Source organism: Durio zibethinus, chromosome 12 (genome assembly GCF_047325235.1).
Source record: "Durio zibethinus cultivar Kanyao isolate XHJ-2024 chromosome 12, ASM4732523v1, whole genome shotgun sequence".
Taxonomy (NCBI): Eukaryota; Viridiplantae; Streptophyta; class Magnoliopsida; order Malvales; family Malvaceae; genus Durio; species Durio zibethinus.
The window spans coordinates 4,389,884-4,408,304 of NC_143173.1; the positions used below are offsets into that span (position 1 = coordinate 4,389,884).

Below are 18,421 nucleotides of genomic sequence, written 5' to 3' on the forward strand. Positions count from 1 at the left end.
ACTCATTTAGATTAGAAAATTAAAGTGCTCCAAATAATAAAGAAAGTACTATATATGTCAAAAAAATTTCATAGGTTTCAAAGTTATATCGAATTATTGGAAGAAAAAGAGATCATTACATTTTTTTCCGAACTTAAATCCAAGAAAAAACTAGCAAAATAAACAAAATATTTATTTTTTTTCACGGTAGCCTCAAACTTTGTGGTCTCAGGTTGGTTAGGGCTTTGAAACCTTTCGCACTACACGCCCAACTTCACAAGTCTTCTTTCCTCTTCGCGCTGACACAGACTGGTCTTCATTAACTGCACCCTTACGTCCTCAAGAAAATCTCTTCTTCCAGCAGGTGGGAATAAGTTATAGCTCAAGAAACCTTTGGGAGATTGGAATAGTTTCTTCTCTTGAAAATTTGTTGAAGAAAGGGATGAGTTGTATCTTCTTGCAACTGGAAATATGGTGTGCTCTGGGAGAAGATAACGGTGGCTTAACAGCTTTCTAGCTGTCCACCTCTGGTTTGGGTCCCTAGCAAAACACTTGATTAAGAAATTCTTCCCCATACTCGACATGTTTTCTGGGATTTGAGGTGTTTCCCCCCTCAAAAGCTTGTCTCTCAAATCCTTCAAGTTACGAAAAACCCATGGCAATTTCCCCGTAATCATCTCAACGATGATGCAGCCGAGTGACCATATATCCAATGCTCCAGTAACTTCCCCAATGACAGATTCAGGAGACATATAAATTTCTGTGCCTCGAAACCCATATTCCCAAATCCTTTTATCTTCTACCCCATATTGTTTAACTAACCCAAAATCCGCAATCTTTAAAGTATTCAAGCCAATACCATCTTGAGGAGGAAAAACCAGAATGTTACCTGGTTTGAGATCAGAATGAATGTATCCTTTCTTGCGAATGTCGACCAGCCCTTCCAGTATCATCCTTGCATAGCACTTAACATCTCGTTCAGTTATTTTACCTCCATACTCCCTCATCAAATCCAACAGGCTGCCTCCTGAAGCATATTCAAGAAACAGGTTGAAAACGTTTCCTTGACCACCCCTTCGAACGCTGGTGAAAGCACCAAAGCACCGAACAATGTTGGGGCAACCGATAAACTGTTGAAGGATCTGATGTTCCTTTCGTAGAGACGACGATATTGTCTCATCAGCAGATTTAACAGCATAAAACTGAGGAACATGACCTATTGTTTGGACCAAATGTACAACCCCATACGATCTCCTCCCCAGAACCTTAACCCTTACTCCTTTCACCTCCATTTTTTTTTTCGACTTGAAAAACTAAAGCTGCTATTAGAATTTGGGAAACTTTGAACTTCAATATATACATATAGAAGTTATTAAGTAGGTTTACTAGTTCCTCTGCCAAAGGATTTGATTTCTTGCAAAAGAAGTACAAATAATACCGTTCTATTATATCATAAATATACCCTCAGACGGTTAGACCTTGGTTATGATTTATTTTAATTATTAATCATCTTCTTTTATTTAGTTGTACATATAATTATATATCTTAGATCACAAGAAAACTATATTTCTATGAATTTCTTTTTCTTTTGGCAATATTTTTTATTTATTTTCAAAATTTTATCATCTTTGAAATAGTTTTTATTTTTTTTCAAAATTTTAATAACATTTTATTTTTTGCTGAAAAATTAATATCAATTATCATTACTAAATTTTTTTTCCTAAAATTTTTCATAATTTGGATAAAATTTTAAAAAACATCTCATTTAAAAGTTTTTTAAAAATTTCATTATTTGTGATTACTAAAAATTTCATCATTGGAATAGTTTTTATTTATTTTCAAAATTTTAATACATTTTTTCAAATTTAAAATTATCATTTTTTTACTAATCAAAATATATCCTAATTTTTAAATTTAAATAAATAAAAAATTAAAATAAGTTAACAATAAAGAAATAATTAAATAAAAGTAAAATAAAACAAATAAAGTAAAATAATTAAAAGTAAACTCAACGAATTAAGGTACAATGATAATTTACCGATTTTGAATAAGTGTCACATAAAAATCCTTAAGGGATCTTTTAATTTAGTGTAGTGTAGATAATTTATGTGATAGTTTCAATGCATTGAAAAAATGTATTAAAAAATTTTTTAATATGATAATCTTAATGAGTACCCCAAGCATTCCTTAACAAACCTATAAGTTAAAGCAATGCTTCACATTTTATTGAATGCATTTTTTTATATTACACGAGTTCATTTAAATTAATCAAACCGAACATAAATTAAACTCAAATATCCTATCATTTAAACAAATTAAGTTCAAACGAATAGAATAATTTTCTTATCAAACATGTAATAAAATCAAACAACTCTAAAAATAAAAGAACAAATTAAGGACATATCTCCCTTCCTTCATATTCGATTTGTTTACACTTTTACATAGAAAGTTAAACTCTTTTCTCTCCCTATTCTTTTTAATTTTTTTAACATAAATGCCAAACAAAAAAGTTTTAGCTGTTAGCAAAGTGAAAAAAATATTTTTTAAAAATGTATCATGACTTAATTAACCACAAACTTATGAACCAAAAATCAAATTTAACCTTAATAAATATAACCACTACCAAAATTACCCCTCAAATTAACGTTAATGTCTTATCCCATCCGACTGAAAATTGAGTTCTAAAATTCCTTGGAATAGCTTTAATATAATGTATTATCAACATAAAAATTGTGCATTACATCAAAACTCTAAATTCTATTTGGTTGAGTTTATATTGTTTTCTTTTCTCTATTTAATTCATTTTTTTCTTTTGCTTTTCTCTTTTTTTTTTTAAAATTAACCATACACTTAATCTTACATAAAGATATAATCGAGTCGGGCCGAGTCGATAAAATGAAAAACTTGAGCTTAACTCATAATTCACTATTTAAAACACAATTCGAACTCGATCAAATTGTAAATTTTAAGATTATGATTTGATATAAAAGTCAAACCACTTGAACTTACTTGATTAAACTCATTTATCATATTTAAAAAAAAAAGAATAACTCAATTATTTTTAGAAAAAAAAAAACAACTATGTAGTAAGTGTTTTACAATATGCACCCTCCCTTAATTTCCATGATAACTCATTTAGATTAGAAAATTAAAGTGCTCCAAATAATAAAGAAAGTACTATATATGTCAAAAAAATTTCATAGGTTTCAAAGTTATATCGAATTATTGGAAGAAAAAGAGATCGTTACATTTTTTTCCGAACTTAAATCCAAGAAAAAGCTAGCAAAATAAACAAAATATTAATTTTTTTCCATGGTAGCCTCAAACTTTGTGGTCTCAGGTTGGTTATGGTTTTGAAACCTTTCGCACTACACGCCCAACTTCACAAGTCTTCTTTCCTCTTCGCGCTGACACAGACTGGTCTTCATTAACTGCACCCTTACGTCCTCAAGAAAATCTCTTCTTCCAGCAGGTGGGAATAAGTTATAGCTCAAGAAACCTTTGGGAGATTGGAATAGTTTCTTCTCTTGAAAATTTGTTGAAGAAAGGGATGAGTTGTAACTTCTTGCAGCTGGAAATATGGTGTGCTCTGGGAGAAGATAACGGTGGCTTAACAGCTTTCTAGCTGTCCACCTCTGGTTTGGGTCCCTAGCAAAACACTTGATTAAGAAAGTCTTCCCCATACTCGACATGTTTTCTGGGATTTGAGGTGTTTCCCCCCTCAAAAGCTTGTCTCTCAAATCCTTCAAGTTAAGAAAAACCCATGGCAATATCCCCGTAATCATCTCAACGATGATGCAGCCGAGTGACCATATATCCAATGCTCCAGTAACTTCTCCAATGACAGATTCAGGAGACATATAAATTGCTGTGCCTCGAAACCCATATTCCCCAATCCTTTTATCTTCTACCCCATATTGTTTAACTAACCCAAAATCCGCAATCTTTAAAGTATTCAAGCCAATACTATCTTGAGAAGGAAAAACCAGAATGTTACCTGGTTTGAGATCAGAATGAATGTATCCTTTCTTGTGAACGTCGACCAGCCCTTCCAGTATCATCCTTGCATAGCACTTAACATCTCGTTCAGGTATTTTACCTCCATACTCTCTCATCAAATCCAACAGGCTGCCTCCTGAAGCATATTCAAGAAACAGGTTGAAAACGTTTCCTTGACCATCCGGTCGAACGCTGGTGAAAGCACCAAAGCACCGAACAATGTTGGGGCAACCGAAAAACTGTTGAAGGATCTGATGTTCCTTTCGTAGAGACGACGATATTGTCTCATCAGCAGATTTAACAGCATAAAACTAAGGAACATGACCTATTGTTTGGACCAAATGTACAACCCCTTACGATCCCCTCCCCAGAACCTTAACCCTTACTCCTTTCACCTCCATTTTTTTTTTTTTACTTGAAAAACTAATGCTGCTATTAGAATTTGGGAAACTTTGAACTTCAATATATACATATAGAGGTTATTAAGTCGGTTTACTAGTTCCTCTGCCAAAGGATTTGATTTCCTGCAAAAGAAGTAGAAATAATACCGTTGTATTATATCATAAATATATCCTTAGCGGTTAGACATTGATTATGACTTATTTTAATTATTAATCATCATCTTCTATTTAGTTATACATATAATTATATATCTTAGATGACAAGAAAACTATATTTCTATGAATTTCTTTTTCTTTCGGCAATATTTTTTATTTATTTTCAAAATTTTATCATCTTTGAAATAGTTTTTATTTTTTTCAAAATTTTAACACATTTTATTTTTTGCTGAAAAATTAATATCAATTATCATTACTAAATTTTTTTTCTCAAATTTTCCATAATTTGGATAAAATTTGAAAAGACATCTCATTTAAATTTTTTTTAAAAATTTAATTATTTGTGATTATTAAAAATTTCATCATTGGAATATTTTTTATTTATTTTCAAAATTTTAATACATTTTTTCAAATTTAAAATTATCATTTTTTTACTAATCAAAATATATCCTAATTTTTAAATTTAAATAAATAAAAAATTAAAATAAGTTAACAATAAAGAAATAATTAAATAAAAGTAAAATAAAACAAACAAATAAAGTAAAATAATTAAAAGTAAAATCAACGAATTAAGGTACAATGATAATTTACCGATTTTGAATAAGTGTCACATAAAAATCCTTAAGGGATCTTTTAATTTAGTGTAGTATAGATAATTTATGTGATAGTTTCAATGCATTGAAAAAATGTATTAAAATTTTTTTTAATATGATAATCTTAATGAGTACCCCAAGCATTCCTTAACAAGCCTATAAGTTAAAGCAATGCTTCACATTTTATTGAATGCATTTTTTTATATTACAAGAGTTCATTTAAATTAATCAAACCGAACATAAATTAAACTCAAATATCCTATCATTTAAACAAATTAAGTTCAAACGAATAGAATAATTTTCTTATCAAACATGTAATAAAATCAAACAATTCTAAAAATAAAAGAACAAATTAAGGACATATCTCCCTTCGTTCATATTCGATTTGTTTACACTCTTACATAGAAAGTTAAACTCTTTTCTCTCCCTATTCTTTTTAATTTTTTTAACATAAATGCCAAACAAAAAAGTTTTAGCCGTTAGCAAAGTGAAAAAAATATTTTTTAAAAATGTATCATGACTTAATTAACCACAAACTTATGAATCAAAAATCAAATTTAACCTTAATAAATATATCCACTACCAAAATTACCCCTCAAATTAACGTTAATGTCCTATCCCATCCGACTGAAAATTGAGTTCTAAAATTCCTTGGAATAGCTTTAATATAATGTATTATCAACATAAAAATTGTGCATTACATCAAAACTCTAAATTCTATTTGGTTGAGTTTATATTGTTTGCTTTTCTCTATTTAATTCATTTTTTTTCTTTTGCTTTTCTCTCTTTTTTTTTTTTTTTTTAAATTAACCATACACTTTGTCTTATATAAGGATATAATCGAGTCGAACCGAGTCGATAAAATGAGAAACTTGAGCTTGACTCATAATTCACTATTTAAAACTCAATTCGAACTCGATCAAATTGTAAATTTTAAGATTATGATTTGATATAAAAGTCAAACCACTTGAACTTACTTGATTAAACTCATTTATCAGATTTAAAAAAAAAAAAAGAACTCAATTATCATACTAGACTTCAAACTTGATTATTTATATTCGAACTCAAATTCATATATATAAATATAAAATAGTAGTTTTTAATTAAAATAATTAAAACATATATTAAAATATAAAAACTTGATTAAGCCTATTAATTACTCATACCGAACGTTAAAAAACTCAAACTCGACTCGCTCAATAAGTCAAATTGCTTGAACTCAACTTAACAATGATCGAGTTAAATTTAAGTTTTATCCGAGTTGAATCTAAATAATTTATGAGTATTAATATAACTTTTATACCTTTAATCCTACATATTATTCGGATAACTTGAGGGTGAGAGATCGAATAGCACATTTTGCTTACATACCTTTTTCGTCAGTCAGGTGAGAGGGATGAACATTCGAAAATTTTACATGGAAATTTAAATATTTCGACATACAACCGTAAAAGGCAGTACAACTTCACCTTCATTGACAAAAACTTTCTGCAACAGTAACAGCGCGTATGCAGTGGTCATAGCTGCTCATCCAACCGAGCCTAACCAGATTGCGCTAGGCATGAGCGACGGAGCGGTACATGTGTTGGAACCCTATGATGTAGAATTGAAATGGGGTGCTAAAACCTCACAAGATAATGGGTCCCTTCCTTCTAGTTCATCAAATCCTTCCTTGAGTGGTCTACCAACACAGCTACCTGCTAGGTGATGGTGTATATAAAGTAGATGTTACCACAAGCATATATGGAGAGACATTTATCCTCTTTACTTTGTAATCAATTGCGTTGAATCAACTCCATGTTAGTTAATATTTCATTGGTAAATGAGAAGATGAATTATTTTCTTTTATATATATATATATTTATGAAAGAGGTTTCAATAGTTAGAATTTATATTTTAGATTTAGTGGAAAGACAGACTATAATTTCTATTCTTTCATGTTTAAAAGATAATCTACTGCATCATAATTTCCATTTCAATATATATATATATATATATATTAAACAACATAATTTGGATATTGTTAAATCTTGAAAAACAAAAAAATGAAGATACGGTTAAAAGCTTGTTTAGACTTAAAACATATAGGTAGGGATTGAGAAAAAAAATCAAGGAAATTGCTATGAAATTATAATGTTTAATTTGATTTGGATTAGTTTTTTATTCGACTTTATTTAGGTTTATATATTAAATACTTTTATTAAGTTCAGAATGGATTTCAAATTAAAAAGTGAAAATAAAAAGTATTCAAATAAAATAAAATAATCTATTTTAGTTAATTTATATATATTTTAAATTTTTAAAAAATAAAAATAATTATTTTGAAGTAAAAACCAATTAATGTAATCAAATCGTATTGAATTGATAGAATTAAATTTAAATCGGATTGATTAAAAAAAATCATTAAGATTTGAATTAAATTTAAAAATTTATAATATTATGTATTACAAAAACATAGAATCAATAAGATCCTATTTGAACAATTATAGCTTGGATGTATCTAAAACATCAGTTTCATTCAATTTGTCACCAAAACAAAATCCATGTATTGTGCTATCCATGTTTTTTCATTAAGCATTCAGAAGAAGCAACTTTTTGTGAAATTTTTTTTTAAAAAAAGGTGAATGTTTAAATTTTTTAGATTATTTGGCCCTATTGTTATTCGGTGTTCAATAATTTATATAATTTAAATCAAACCAAAGAAGTTTGGTAATTTAATCGTAATTTATATTCGGCAACCCATATTGAATTTGGGTTTTTACATTAAATTATATTTTAAAAATATATCACTTATCAAAATCACGAGAATTATTTTAAGAAAAAAAAAAACAACTATGTAGTAAGTGTTTTACAATATGCACCCTCCCTTAATTTCCATGATAACTCATTTAGATTAGAAAATTAAAGTGCTCCAAATAATAAAGAAAGTACTATATATGTCAAAAAAATTTCATAGGTTTCAAAGTTATATCGAATTATTGGAAGAAAAAGAGATCATTACATTTTTTTCCGAACTTAAATCCAAGAAAAAACTAGCAAAATAAACAAAATATTTATTTTTTTCCACGGTAGCCTCAAACTTTGTGGTCTCAGGTTGGTTAGGGCTTTGAAACCTTTCGCACTACACGCCCAACTTCACAAGTCTTCTTTCCTCTTCGCGCTGACACAGACTGGTCTTCATTAACTGCACCCTTACGTCCTCAAGAAAATCTCTTCTTCCAGCAGGTGGGAATAAGTTATAGCTCAAGAAACCTTTGGGAGATTGGAATAGTTTCTTCTCTTGAAAATTTGTTGAAGAAAGGGATGAGTTGTATCTTCTTGCAACTGGAAATATGGTGTGCTCTGGGAGAAGATAACGGTGGCTTAACAGCTTTCTAGCTGTCCACCTCTGGTTTGGGTCCCTAACAAAACACTTGATTAAGAAATTCTTCCCCATACTCGACATGTTTTCTGGGATTTGAGGTGTTTCCCCCCTCAAAAGCTTGTCTCTCAAATCCTTCAAGTTACGAAAAACCCATGGCAATTTCCCCGTAATCATCTCAACGATGATGCAGCCGAGTGACCATATATCCAATGCTCCAGTAACTTCCCCAATGACAGATTCAGGAGACATATAAATTTCTGTGCCTCGAAACCCATATTCCCAAATCCTTTTATCTTCTACCCCATATTGTTTAACTAACCCAAAATCCGCAATCTTTAAAGTATTCAAGCCAATACTATCTTGAGGAGGAAAAACCAGAATGTTACCTGGTTTGAGATCAGAATGAATGTATCCTTTCTTGTGAATGTCGACCAGCCCTTCCAGTATCATCCTTGCATAGCACTTAGCACTTAACATCTCGTTCAGGTATTTTACCTCCGTACTCTCTCATCAAATCCAACAGGCTGCCTCCTGAAGCATATTCAAGAAACAGGTTGAAAACGTTTCCTTGACCGCCCGGTCGAACGCTGGTGAAAGCACCAAAGCACCGAACAATATTGGGGCAAGCGATAAACTGTTGAAGGATTTGATATTCCTTTCGTAAAGACGACGACATTGTCTCATCAGCAGATTTCACGGCATAAAATTGAGGAACATTATCGTTTGGACCAAATGTACAGCCCCATACGATCCCCTCCCAAGAACCTTAACCCTTAGTCCTTTCACCTCCATTTTTTTTTTCTCAACTTAAAAAACTAAAGCTGCTATTAGAAATTAGGAAACTTTGAACTTCAATACATATAGAAGTTATTAAGTCGGTTTACTAGTTCCTCTGCCAAAGGATTTGATTTCTTGCAAAAGAAGTAAAAATAATTCCGTTGTAATATATCACAAATATATCCTTGACGGTTAGATCTTGATTGTGACTTATTTTAATTATTAATCATCATCTTCTATTTAGTTATACACATAATTATATATCTTAGATAACAAGAAAACTATATTTCTATAAATTAATTTTTTTTTTGCAATATTGTTATTTATTTTCAAAATTTTATCATCTTTGAAACAGTTTTTATTTTTTTTTTCAAAATTTTAATACATTTTTTTTTTGCTGAAAAATTAATGTCAATTGTCATTACTAAATTTTTTTTCTAAAATTTTCCGTAATTTGGGTAAAATTTTACAAAACATCTCATATAAAATTTTTTTAGAATTTCAGTTGTTTGTGATTATTAAATATTTCATCATTTGAATAATTTTTTATTTATTTTCAAAATTTTAAATCATTTTTTCAGTTTTAAAATTATTTTTTTTACTAATCAAAATCTATCCTAATTTTTAAATTTAAATAAATAACATATTAAAATAAATTAAAAATAATTAAATAAAAATAAAATAAAACAAACAAATAATGTAAAATAATTAAAAATAAAATTGACAAATAAAGGTACAATGATAATTTACCAATATTGAAAAAGCGTCACATAAAAATCCATAAGGGATTCTTTTAATCTAATTTAGTATAGATAATTTATGTGATGGTTTCAATGCATTGAAAAGCAATATTAAAATTTTTTTTAATATGATAATCTTAATGAGTACCCCAAGCATTCCTTAACAAACCTATAAATTAAAGCAATGCTTCACATATTATTGAATGCATTTTTCTTTTATATTACACGAGTTCATTTAATTTAATAACGTCAAATAAAAATCAAACATGAACATCTTATCATTTAAATAAATCAAATTCAAACAAATAGAATAACTTTTTTATCAAATATGAAATAAATTCAAACAATTCTAAAAATAAAATAACAAATTAAGGATATATCTCCATTCGATTATATTCAATTTGTTTACACTATTAAACTCTTTCCCCTTCCTATTCTTTTAATTTTTTTTTCAACATAAATGCCAAACAAAAAAGTTTTAGCCGTTAGCAATGTGAAAATTTTTTAAAAAAAATGTATCATGACTTAATTAACCACAAACTTATGAACCAAAAATCAAATTTAACCTTAATAAATATAACCACTACCAAAATTACTCCTCAAATGAACTTTAATGTCCTATCCTATCCGATTGAAAATTGAGTTCTAAAATTCCTTGGAATAGTTTTAATAAATGTATTATCAACATAAAAATTGCATTACATCAAAACTTTAAATTCTATTTGGTTTATTTTATATTGTTTGCTTTTCTCTCTATTATTTTTTTAAAACAAATTTAACCATATACTTAGTCTTACATAAGGATGTAATCGAGTCGAGCCAAGTCGATAAAATGATAAAACTTGAGCTTGACTCAGAATTCACTACATAAAACTTAACTCGAACTTGATCAAGTTGTAAATTTTAAGATCACAATTTAATATAAAACTTAAACTACTCGAACTTACTCAATTAAGCTCGTTTATCAAATTTTTTTTTAAAAAAATGCTAAATTACCATACTAGACTTCAAACTCAATTATTTATATTCGAACTCAAATTCATATATATAAAGATAAAATAGTAGTTTTTTATTTAAAATTATTAAAATATATATTCAAATAAAAAAATTAGATTAAGCCTATGAATCGCTCGAACTAAATGTTAGAAAACTCGAACTCGACTCACTTAATAAGTTAAGTTGCTTGAACTCAATTTGACAATGATCGAGTTAAATTTAAGTTTTATCCGAATCGAATCCAAATAACTTATGAGTATTAATATATCTTTTATACCCTTAATCCTACATATTATTCGGATAACTTGAGGGTGAGATGTCGAATAGCACCTTCTGCTTACATACCTTCTTTGTAAGTCACGTAAGAGGGATGAACATTTGAAAATTTTACACGGAAATTTAAATATTTCGACATACAACCGTAAAAGGCAGTACAACTTCACCGTCATTGATAAAAACTTTCTGCAGCAGCAACAGCGCGTGTGCAGTGGTCATAGCAGCTCATCCAACGAAGCCTAACCAGATTGCGCTAGGCATGAGCGACGGAGCGGTACATGTGGTGGAACCCTCTAATGTGGAATTGAAATGGGGTGCTAAACCCTCACAAGATAATGGATCCCTTTCCTCTAGTTCATCAAATACTTCCTTGAGTGGTCAACCAACAGAGCTACCTTCTAGGTGATGGTGTATATAAAACAGATGTTACCACAAGCATATATAGAGAGAGACATTTATCCACTTTACTTTGTAATCCATTGTGTTGAATCAACTGCATGTTATTTAATATTCGTTGTAAATCTTTTTCCCACTTAGCCTGTTTAGCTGTCTCCCCATGTTATTTTACAAGCACACTTCTCCAGGCAATTAGCACTGTCGCTCACTCTACCCTTTACCATTACACATTCAGATACTTTGGTGAATGATTAAATTATGTAACTTCATTTCATTGGTAAATGAGAAGATGAATTATTAGCTTTTATATATATATATATATATATATTTATTTATGAAAGAGGTTTTAATAGTTAGAATTTATATTTTAAATTTATTGTATGTTTCTTAAAGATGATTGTATGAATAAAAATTAAATTTTAGATTGATTATTCGTCTAAGGTTTATTAACTGGTGTTTCTTTTTTTATAAATGGAAAAATGATTTAAGAAAAATGAATTCCAAAGAAATATGCTTGCTTGATTATCTCCTAAATTAATTAATTTTCATTCCTGTTAGCTTCATTTTCGTGAAGTATAATCTCAACGATGATGCAGCCGAGTGACCATATATCCAATGCTCCAGTAACTTCTCCAATGACAGATTCAGGAGACATGTAAATTGCTGTGCCTCAAAACCCATATTCCCAAATCCTTTTATCTTCTACCCCATATTGTTTAACTAACCCAAAATCCGCAGTCTTTAAAGTATTCAAGCCAATACTATCTTGAGGAGGAAAAACCAGAATGTTACCTGGCTTGAGATCAGAATGAATGCATCCTTTCTTGTGAATGTCGACCAGCCCTTCCAGTATCATCCTTGCATAGCACTTAACATCTCGTTCAGGTATTTTACCTCCATAATCCCTCATCAAATCCAACAGGCTGCCTTCTGAAGCATATTCAAGAAACAGGTTGAAAACATTTCCTTGACCACCCCGTCGAACGCTGGTGAAAGCACCAAAGCACCGAACAATATTGGGGCAAGCGATAAACTGTTGAAGGATTTGATATTCCTTTCGTAGAGACGACAATATTGTCTCATCAGCAGATTTAACAGCATAAAACTGAGGAACATGACCTATTGTTTGGACCAAATGTACAACCCCATACGATCCCCTCCCCAGAACCTTAACCCTTACTCCTTTCTCCTCCATTTTTTTTTCGACGTGAAAAACTAAAGCTGCTATTAGAATTTGGGAAACTTTGAACTTCAATACATATACAAGTTATTAAGTCGGTTTACTGGTTCCTCTGCCAAAGGATTTGATTTCTTGCAAAAGAAGTAGAAATAATTCCGTTGTAATATATCACAAATATACCCTTAGACGGTTAGATCTTGATTGTGATTTATTTTAATTATTAATCATCTTCTTCTATTTAGTTATACACATAATTATATATCTTAGATAACAAGAAAACTATATTCCTATAAATTAGTCTTTTTTTGCAATATTTGTTATTTATTTTCAAAATTTTATCATCTTTGAAATAGTTTTTATTTTTTTTCAAAATTTTAATACATTTTATTTTTTTGCTGAAAAATTAATGTCAATTGTCATTACTAAATTTTTTTTCTAAAATTTTCCATAATTTGGGTAAAATTTTAAAAAACATCTCATATAAATTTTTTTTAGAATTTCAGTTGTTTGTGATTATTAAAAATTTAATCATTTGAATAATTTTTTATTTATTTTCAAAATTTTAGTACATTTTTTCAGTTTTAAAATCTATCCTAATTTTTAAATTTAAATAAATAACAAATTAAACTAAATTAAAAATAAAGAAATAATTAAATAAAAATAAAATAAGACAAACAATAAAGTGAAATAATTAAAAATAAAATTGACGAATAAAGGTACAATGATAATTTACCAATATTGAATTAGTGTCACATAAAAATCCTAAAGGTATTCTTTTAATTTAGTTTAGTATAGATAATTTATGTGATAGTTTCAATGCATTGAAAAGAAATATTAAAAATTTTTTTAATATGATAATCTTAATGAGTACCTCAAACATTCCTTAACAAACCCATAAATTAAAGCAATGCTTCACATATTATTGAATGCATTTTTTTATATTACACGAGTTCATTTAATTTAATCAAGCTGAACACAAATCAAATACGAATTCTTATCATTTAAACAAATCAAGTTCAAACAAATAAAATAATTTTTTTATCAAATATGAAATAAACTCAAACAACTTTAAAAATAAAAAAAACAAATTAAGGACATATCTTCATTTGTTTATATACCATTCGTTTACACCCTTACATAGAAGGTTAAACTTTTTCTCTTCCTATTCTTTTAATTTTTTAAACATAAATGCTAAACAAAAAAATTTTAGCTGATAGCAAAGTGAAAATGTTTTTTACAAAAAGTATCATTACTTAATTAACCACAAACTTATGAACAAAAAATCAAATTTAACCTTAATAAATATATCTACTACCAAAATTACCCCTCAAATTATCATTATTGGTCCTATCCAATCTTACTAAAAATTGAGTTCTAAAATTCCTTTGAATAGCTTTAATATATTGTATTATCAACATAAAAATTGCATTACATCAAAACTCTAAATTCTATTTGGTTGATTTTATATTGTTTGCTTTTCTCTTATTCATTTTCTATCTTTTTCTTTTCTTTCTATTATTTTTTTAAAATAAAATTAACCATATACTTAGTCTTACATAAGGATGTAATCGAGTTAAGCCCAGTTGATAAAATGAGAAACTTGAGCTCGACTTAGAATTTACTTCTTAAAACTCAACTCGAACTTGATCGAATTATAAATTTTAAGATCATGATTTGATATAAAAGTCAAACTACTCGAATTTATTCGATTAAGCTCGTTTATCAAATTAAAAAAAAAAAAAACCTCAATTACCATACTAGACTTCAAACTCGATTATTTATATTCGAACTTAAATTTCAATTCAAATTCATATATATAAAGATAAAATAGTAGTTTTTTAATTAAAATATAAAAACTCATTTAAACCTATTAATTACTCGAACCAAACATTAGAAAACTCGAACTCAACTCACTTAATAAATCAAGTTACTCGAACTCAACTTTACAATGATCCAGTCAAATTTGAGTTTTATCTGAGTCAAATCCAAATCATTTATGAGTATTAATATATCTTTTATACCCTTAATCTTACATATTATTCGGATAACTTGAGGGTGAGATGCCGAATAACACCTTCTGCTTACATATCTTCTTTGTCAGCCAGGTGAGAGGGATGAACATTTGAAAATTTTACACAGAAATTTAAATATTTCGACATACAACGGTAAAAGGCAGTACAACTTCAGCTTCATCGACAAAAACTTTCTGCAGCAGCAACAGCGCGTATGCAGTGGTCATAGCAGCTCATCCAACCGAGCCTAACCAGATTGCGCTAGGCATGAGCGACGGAGCGGTACATGTGGTGGAACCCTCTGATGTAGAATTGAAATGGGGTGCTAAACCCTCTCAAAATAATGGATCCCTTCCTTCTAGTTCATCAAATCCTTCCTTGACTGGTCAACCAACAGAGCTACCTTCTAGGTGATGGTGTATATAAAGTAGATGTTACCACAAGCATATATAGAGAGACATTTATCCTCTTACTTTGTAATCAATTGCGTTGAATCAACTCCATGTTATTTAATATTTCATTGAAAGTCGTTTTCCCACTTAGCCTGTTTTGCTCTCTCGCCATGTTATTTTACAAATACACTTTTGCAGGCAAAATTAGCACTCTCGCTCACTCTGCCCTTTACCATTACACGTTCAGATACTTTGGTGAATGATTTAATTATGTAATTTCATTTCATTGGTAAATAAGAAGATGGATTATTTGCTTTATATATATATATATATATTTATGAAAGAGGTTTCAATAGTTAGATTTTATATTTTAGATTTAGTGGAAAGACAGAGTATAATTTCTATTTTTTCATGTTTAAAAGATAATCTACTGCATCATAATCTCCATTTCAAAAAATATATATATATATATATATATATTAAACAACATAATTTGGATATTGTTAAATCTAAAAAAAAAAAGAAAAAGAAGATACAATTAAAAGCTTGTTTAGATTTAAAACATACAGGTAGGGATTGAGAAAAAAAATGGAGAAAATTGTTGTGAAATTATAATGTTTGATTTGATTTGGATTAATTTTTTGTTTGACTTGATTTAAGTTTATATATTAAATACTTTTATTAAGTTCAGAGTCAATTTCAAATTAAAAAGTGAAAATAAAAAGTATTCGAATCAAATAAAATTATATTTTTTTGTTAATTTATATATTTTTTAAATTTTTTTTAAAATAAAAATAATTATTTCGAAGTAAAAACCAATTAATCTAATCAAATCATATTGAATTGATAGAATTCAATTTAAATCGAATCAATTAAAAAAAATAATACAGATTTGAATCAAATTTAAAAATTTATAATTTTATGCATTATAAAAATATAGAATCAATAAGATCCTATTTGAACTATTATAACCCGGTTGTATCTAAAACATTTGTTTCAATCAATTTGTTACCAAAACAAAATCCATGTATTGTGCCCATCGATGTTTTTTCATTAAGCATCCAAAAGAAGCAACTTTTTGTGAAATTTTGAAAAAAAAAATTAAAGTTTAAAATTTTTACATTATTTCACCCTTATTATTATTCGGTGATCAATAATTTATATAATTTAAATCAAACCAAAAAAGTTTGGTCATTTAATCATAATTTATATTTGGCAACCCATATTGAATTTGGGTTTCTACATGAAATTATATCTTGAAAATATATCACTTACCAAAATCATGAGAATTATTTATAGGGAAAAATTAAAAAAAAAACAACTTTGTACTAAGGGTTTAACAATATGCACCCTCCCTTAAATTTCCACGATAACACATTTAGATTAGAAAATTAAAGTGCTCCAAATAATAAAGAAAGTACTATAATATGTCAAAAAAACTTCATAGATTTCAAAGTTATATCGAATTATTGGAAGAAAAAGAGATCATTACATTTTTTTCCGGACTTAAATCCAAGAAAAAGCTAGCAAAATAAACAAAATATTTATTTTTTTCCATGGTAGCCTCAAACTTTGTGGTCTCAGGTTAGTTATGGCTTTGAAACCTTTCGCACTACACGCCCAACTTCACAAGTCTTCTTTCCTCTTCGCGCTGACACAGACTGGTCTTCATTAACTGCACCCTTACGTCCTCAAGAAAATCTCTTCTTCCAGCAGGTGGGAATAAGTTATAGCTCAAGAAACCTTTGGGAGATTGGAATAGTTTCTTCTCTTGGAAATTTGTTGAAGAAAGGGATGAGTTGTAACTTCTTGCAACTGGAAATATGGTGTGCTCTGCGAGAAGATAACGGTGGCTTAACAGCTTTCTAGCTGTCCACCTCTGGTTTGGGTCCCTAGCAAAACACTTGATTAAGAAATTCTTCCCCATACTCGACATGTTTTCTGGGATTTGAGGTGTTTCCCCCCTCAAAAGCTTGTCTCTCAAATCCTTCAAGTTACGAAAAACCCATGGCAATTTCCCCGTAATCATCTCAACGATGATGCAGCCGAGTGACCATATATCCAATGCTCCAGTAACTTCTCCAATGACAGATTCAGGAGACATATAAATTGCTGTGCCTCGAAACCCATATTCCCAAATCCTTTTATCTTCTACCCCATATTGTTTAACTAACCCAAAATCCGCAATCTTTAAAGTATTCAAGCCAATACTATCTTGAGGAGGAAAAACCAGAATGTTACCTGGTTTGAGATCAGAATGAATGTATCCTTTCTTGTGAACGTCGACCAGCCCTTCCACTATCATCCTTGCATAGCACTTAACATCCCGTTCAGGTATTTTACCTCCATACTCTGTCATCAAATCCAACAGGCTGCCTTCTGAAGCATATTCAAGAAACAGGTTGAAAACATTTCCTTGACCACCCCGTCGAACGCTGGTGAAAGCACCAAAGCACCGAACAATATTGGGGCAAGCGATAAACTGTTGAAGGATTTGATATTCCTTTCGTAAAGACGACGACATTGTCTCATCAGCAGATTTCACGGCATAAAATTGAGGAACATGACCTATCGTTTGGACCAAATGTACAGCCCCATACGATCCCCTCCCAAGAACCTTAACCCTTACTCCTTTCACCACCATTTTTTTTTTCTCAACTTAAAAAACTAAAGCTGCTGTTAGAATTTAGGAAACTTTGACCTTCAATACATATGGAAGTTATTAAGTCGGTTTACTAGTTCCTCTGCCAAAGGATTTGATTTCTTGCAAAAGAAGTAAAAATAATTCCGTTGTAATATACGATCCCCTCCCAAGAACCTTAACCCTTACTCCTTTCACCTCCATTTTTTTTTCTCAACTTAAAAAACTAAAGCTGCTATTAGAATTTAGGAAACTTTGACCTTCAATACATATGGAAGTTATTAAGTCGGTTTACTAGTTCCTCTGCCAAAGGATTTGATTTCTTGCAAAAGAAGTAAAAATAATTCCGTTGTAATAAATCACAAATATACCCTTAGACGGTTAGATATTGATTGTGACTTATTTTAATTATTAATCATCATCTTCTATTTAGTTATACACATAATTATATATCTTAGATAACAAGAAAACTATATTTCTATAAATTAATTTTTTTTTGCAATATTTGTTATTTATTTT

At 29.2% G+C, this 18,421-nt stretch overlaps 3 protein-coding genes across 3 annotated transcripts; all 3 read right to left on the reverse strand.

Annotated features, from left to right (window-relative positions):
• Positions 1-239: 239 nt before the first annotated feature.
• LOC149515607 (mitogen-activated protein kinase kinase kinase 20-like) lies at positions 240-1,271 on the reverse strand. The gene has a single exon (XM_089741743.1). It carries the CDS (start codon positions 1,269-1,271, stop codon positions 240-242), a length of 1,032 nt encoding a protein of 343 aa, XP_089597869.1.
• Positions 1,272-3,347: 2,076 nt separating this feature from the next.
• Positions 3,348-6,649, reverse strand: LOC149515608 (mitogen-activated protein kinase kinase kinase 20-like). The gene is made up of 2 exons (XM_089741744.1): positions 6,572-6,649; positions 3,348-4,289 (listed from the first exon to the last, which is right to left on the reverse strand). The coding sequence occupies exons 1-2, from the start codon at positions 6,647-6,649 to the stop codon at positions 3,348-3,350; spliced, it is 1,020 nt and encodes a 339-aa protein (XP_089597870.1).
• Positions 6,650-16,873: 10,224 nt separating this feature from the next.
• LOC149515609 (mitogen-activated protein kinase kinase kinase 20-like) lies at positions 16,874-17,905 on the reverse strand. The gene has a single exon (XM_089741746.1). The coding sequence runs from the start codon at positions 17,903-17,905 to the stop codon at positions 16,874-16,876; it is 1,032 nt and encodes a 343-aa protein (XP_089597872.1).
• Between the last annotated feature and the right edge of the window lie 516 nt (positions 17,906-18,421).

Bases quoted from the DNA above. Each gene is read 5' to 3' on its own strand.
- LOC149515607 (XM_089741743.1), bottom strand. From the start codon at position 1,271: ATGGAGGTGAAAGGAGTAAGGGTTAAGGTTCTGGGGAGGAGATCGTAT.
- LOC149515608 (XM_089741744.1), bottom strand. From the start codon at position 6,649: ATGACCACTGCATACGCGCTGTTACTGTTGCAGAAAGTTTTTGTCAAT. The intron at 4,290-6,571 runs GTATGTCGAAAT...CATGTTCCTTAG, and splicing joins TTGTACTGCCTTTTACGGTT to TTTTATGCTGTTAAATCTGC.
- LOC149515609 (XM_089741746.1), bottom strand. From the start codon at position 17,905: ATGGTGGTGAAAGGAGTAAGGGTTAAGGTTCTTGGGAGGGGATCGTAT.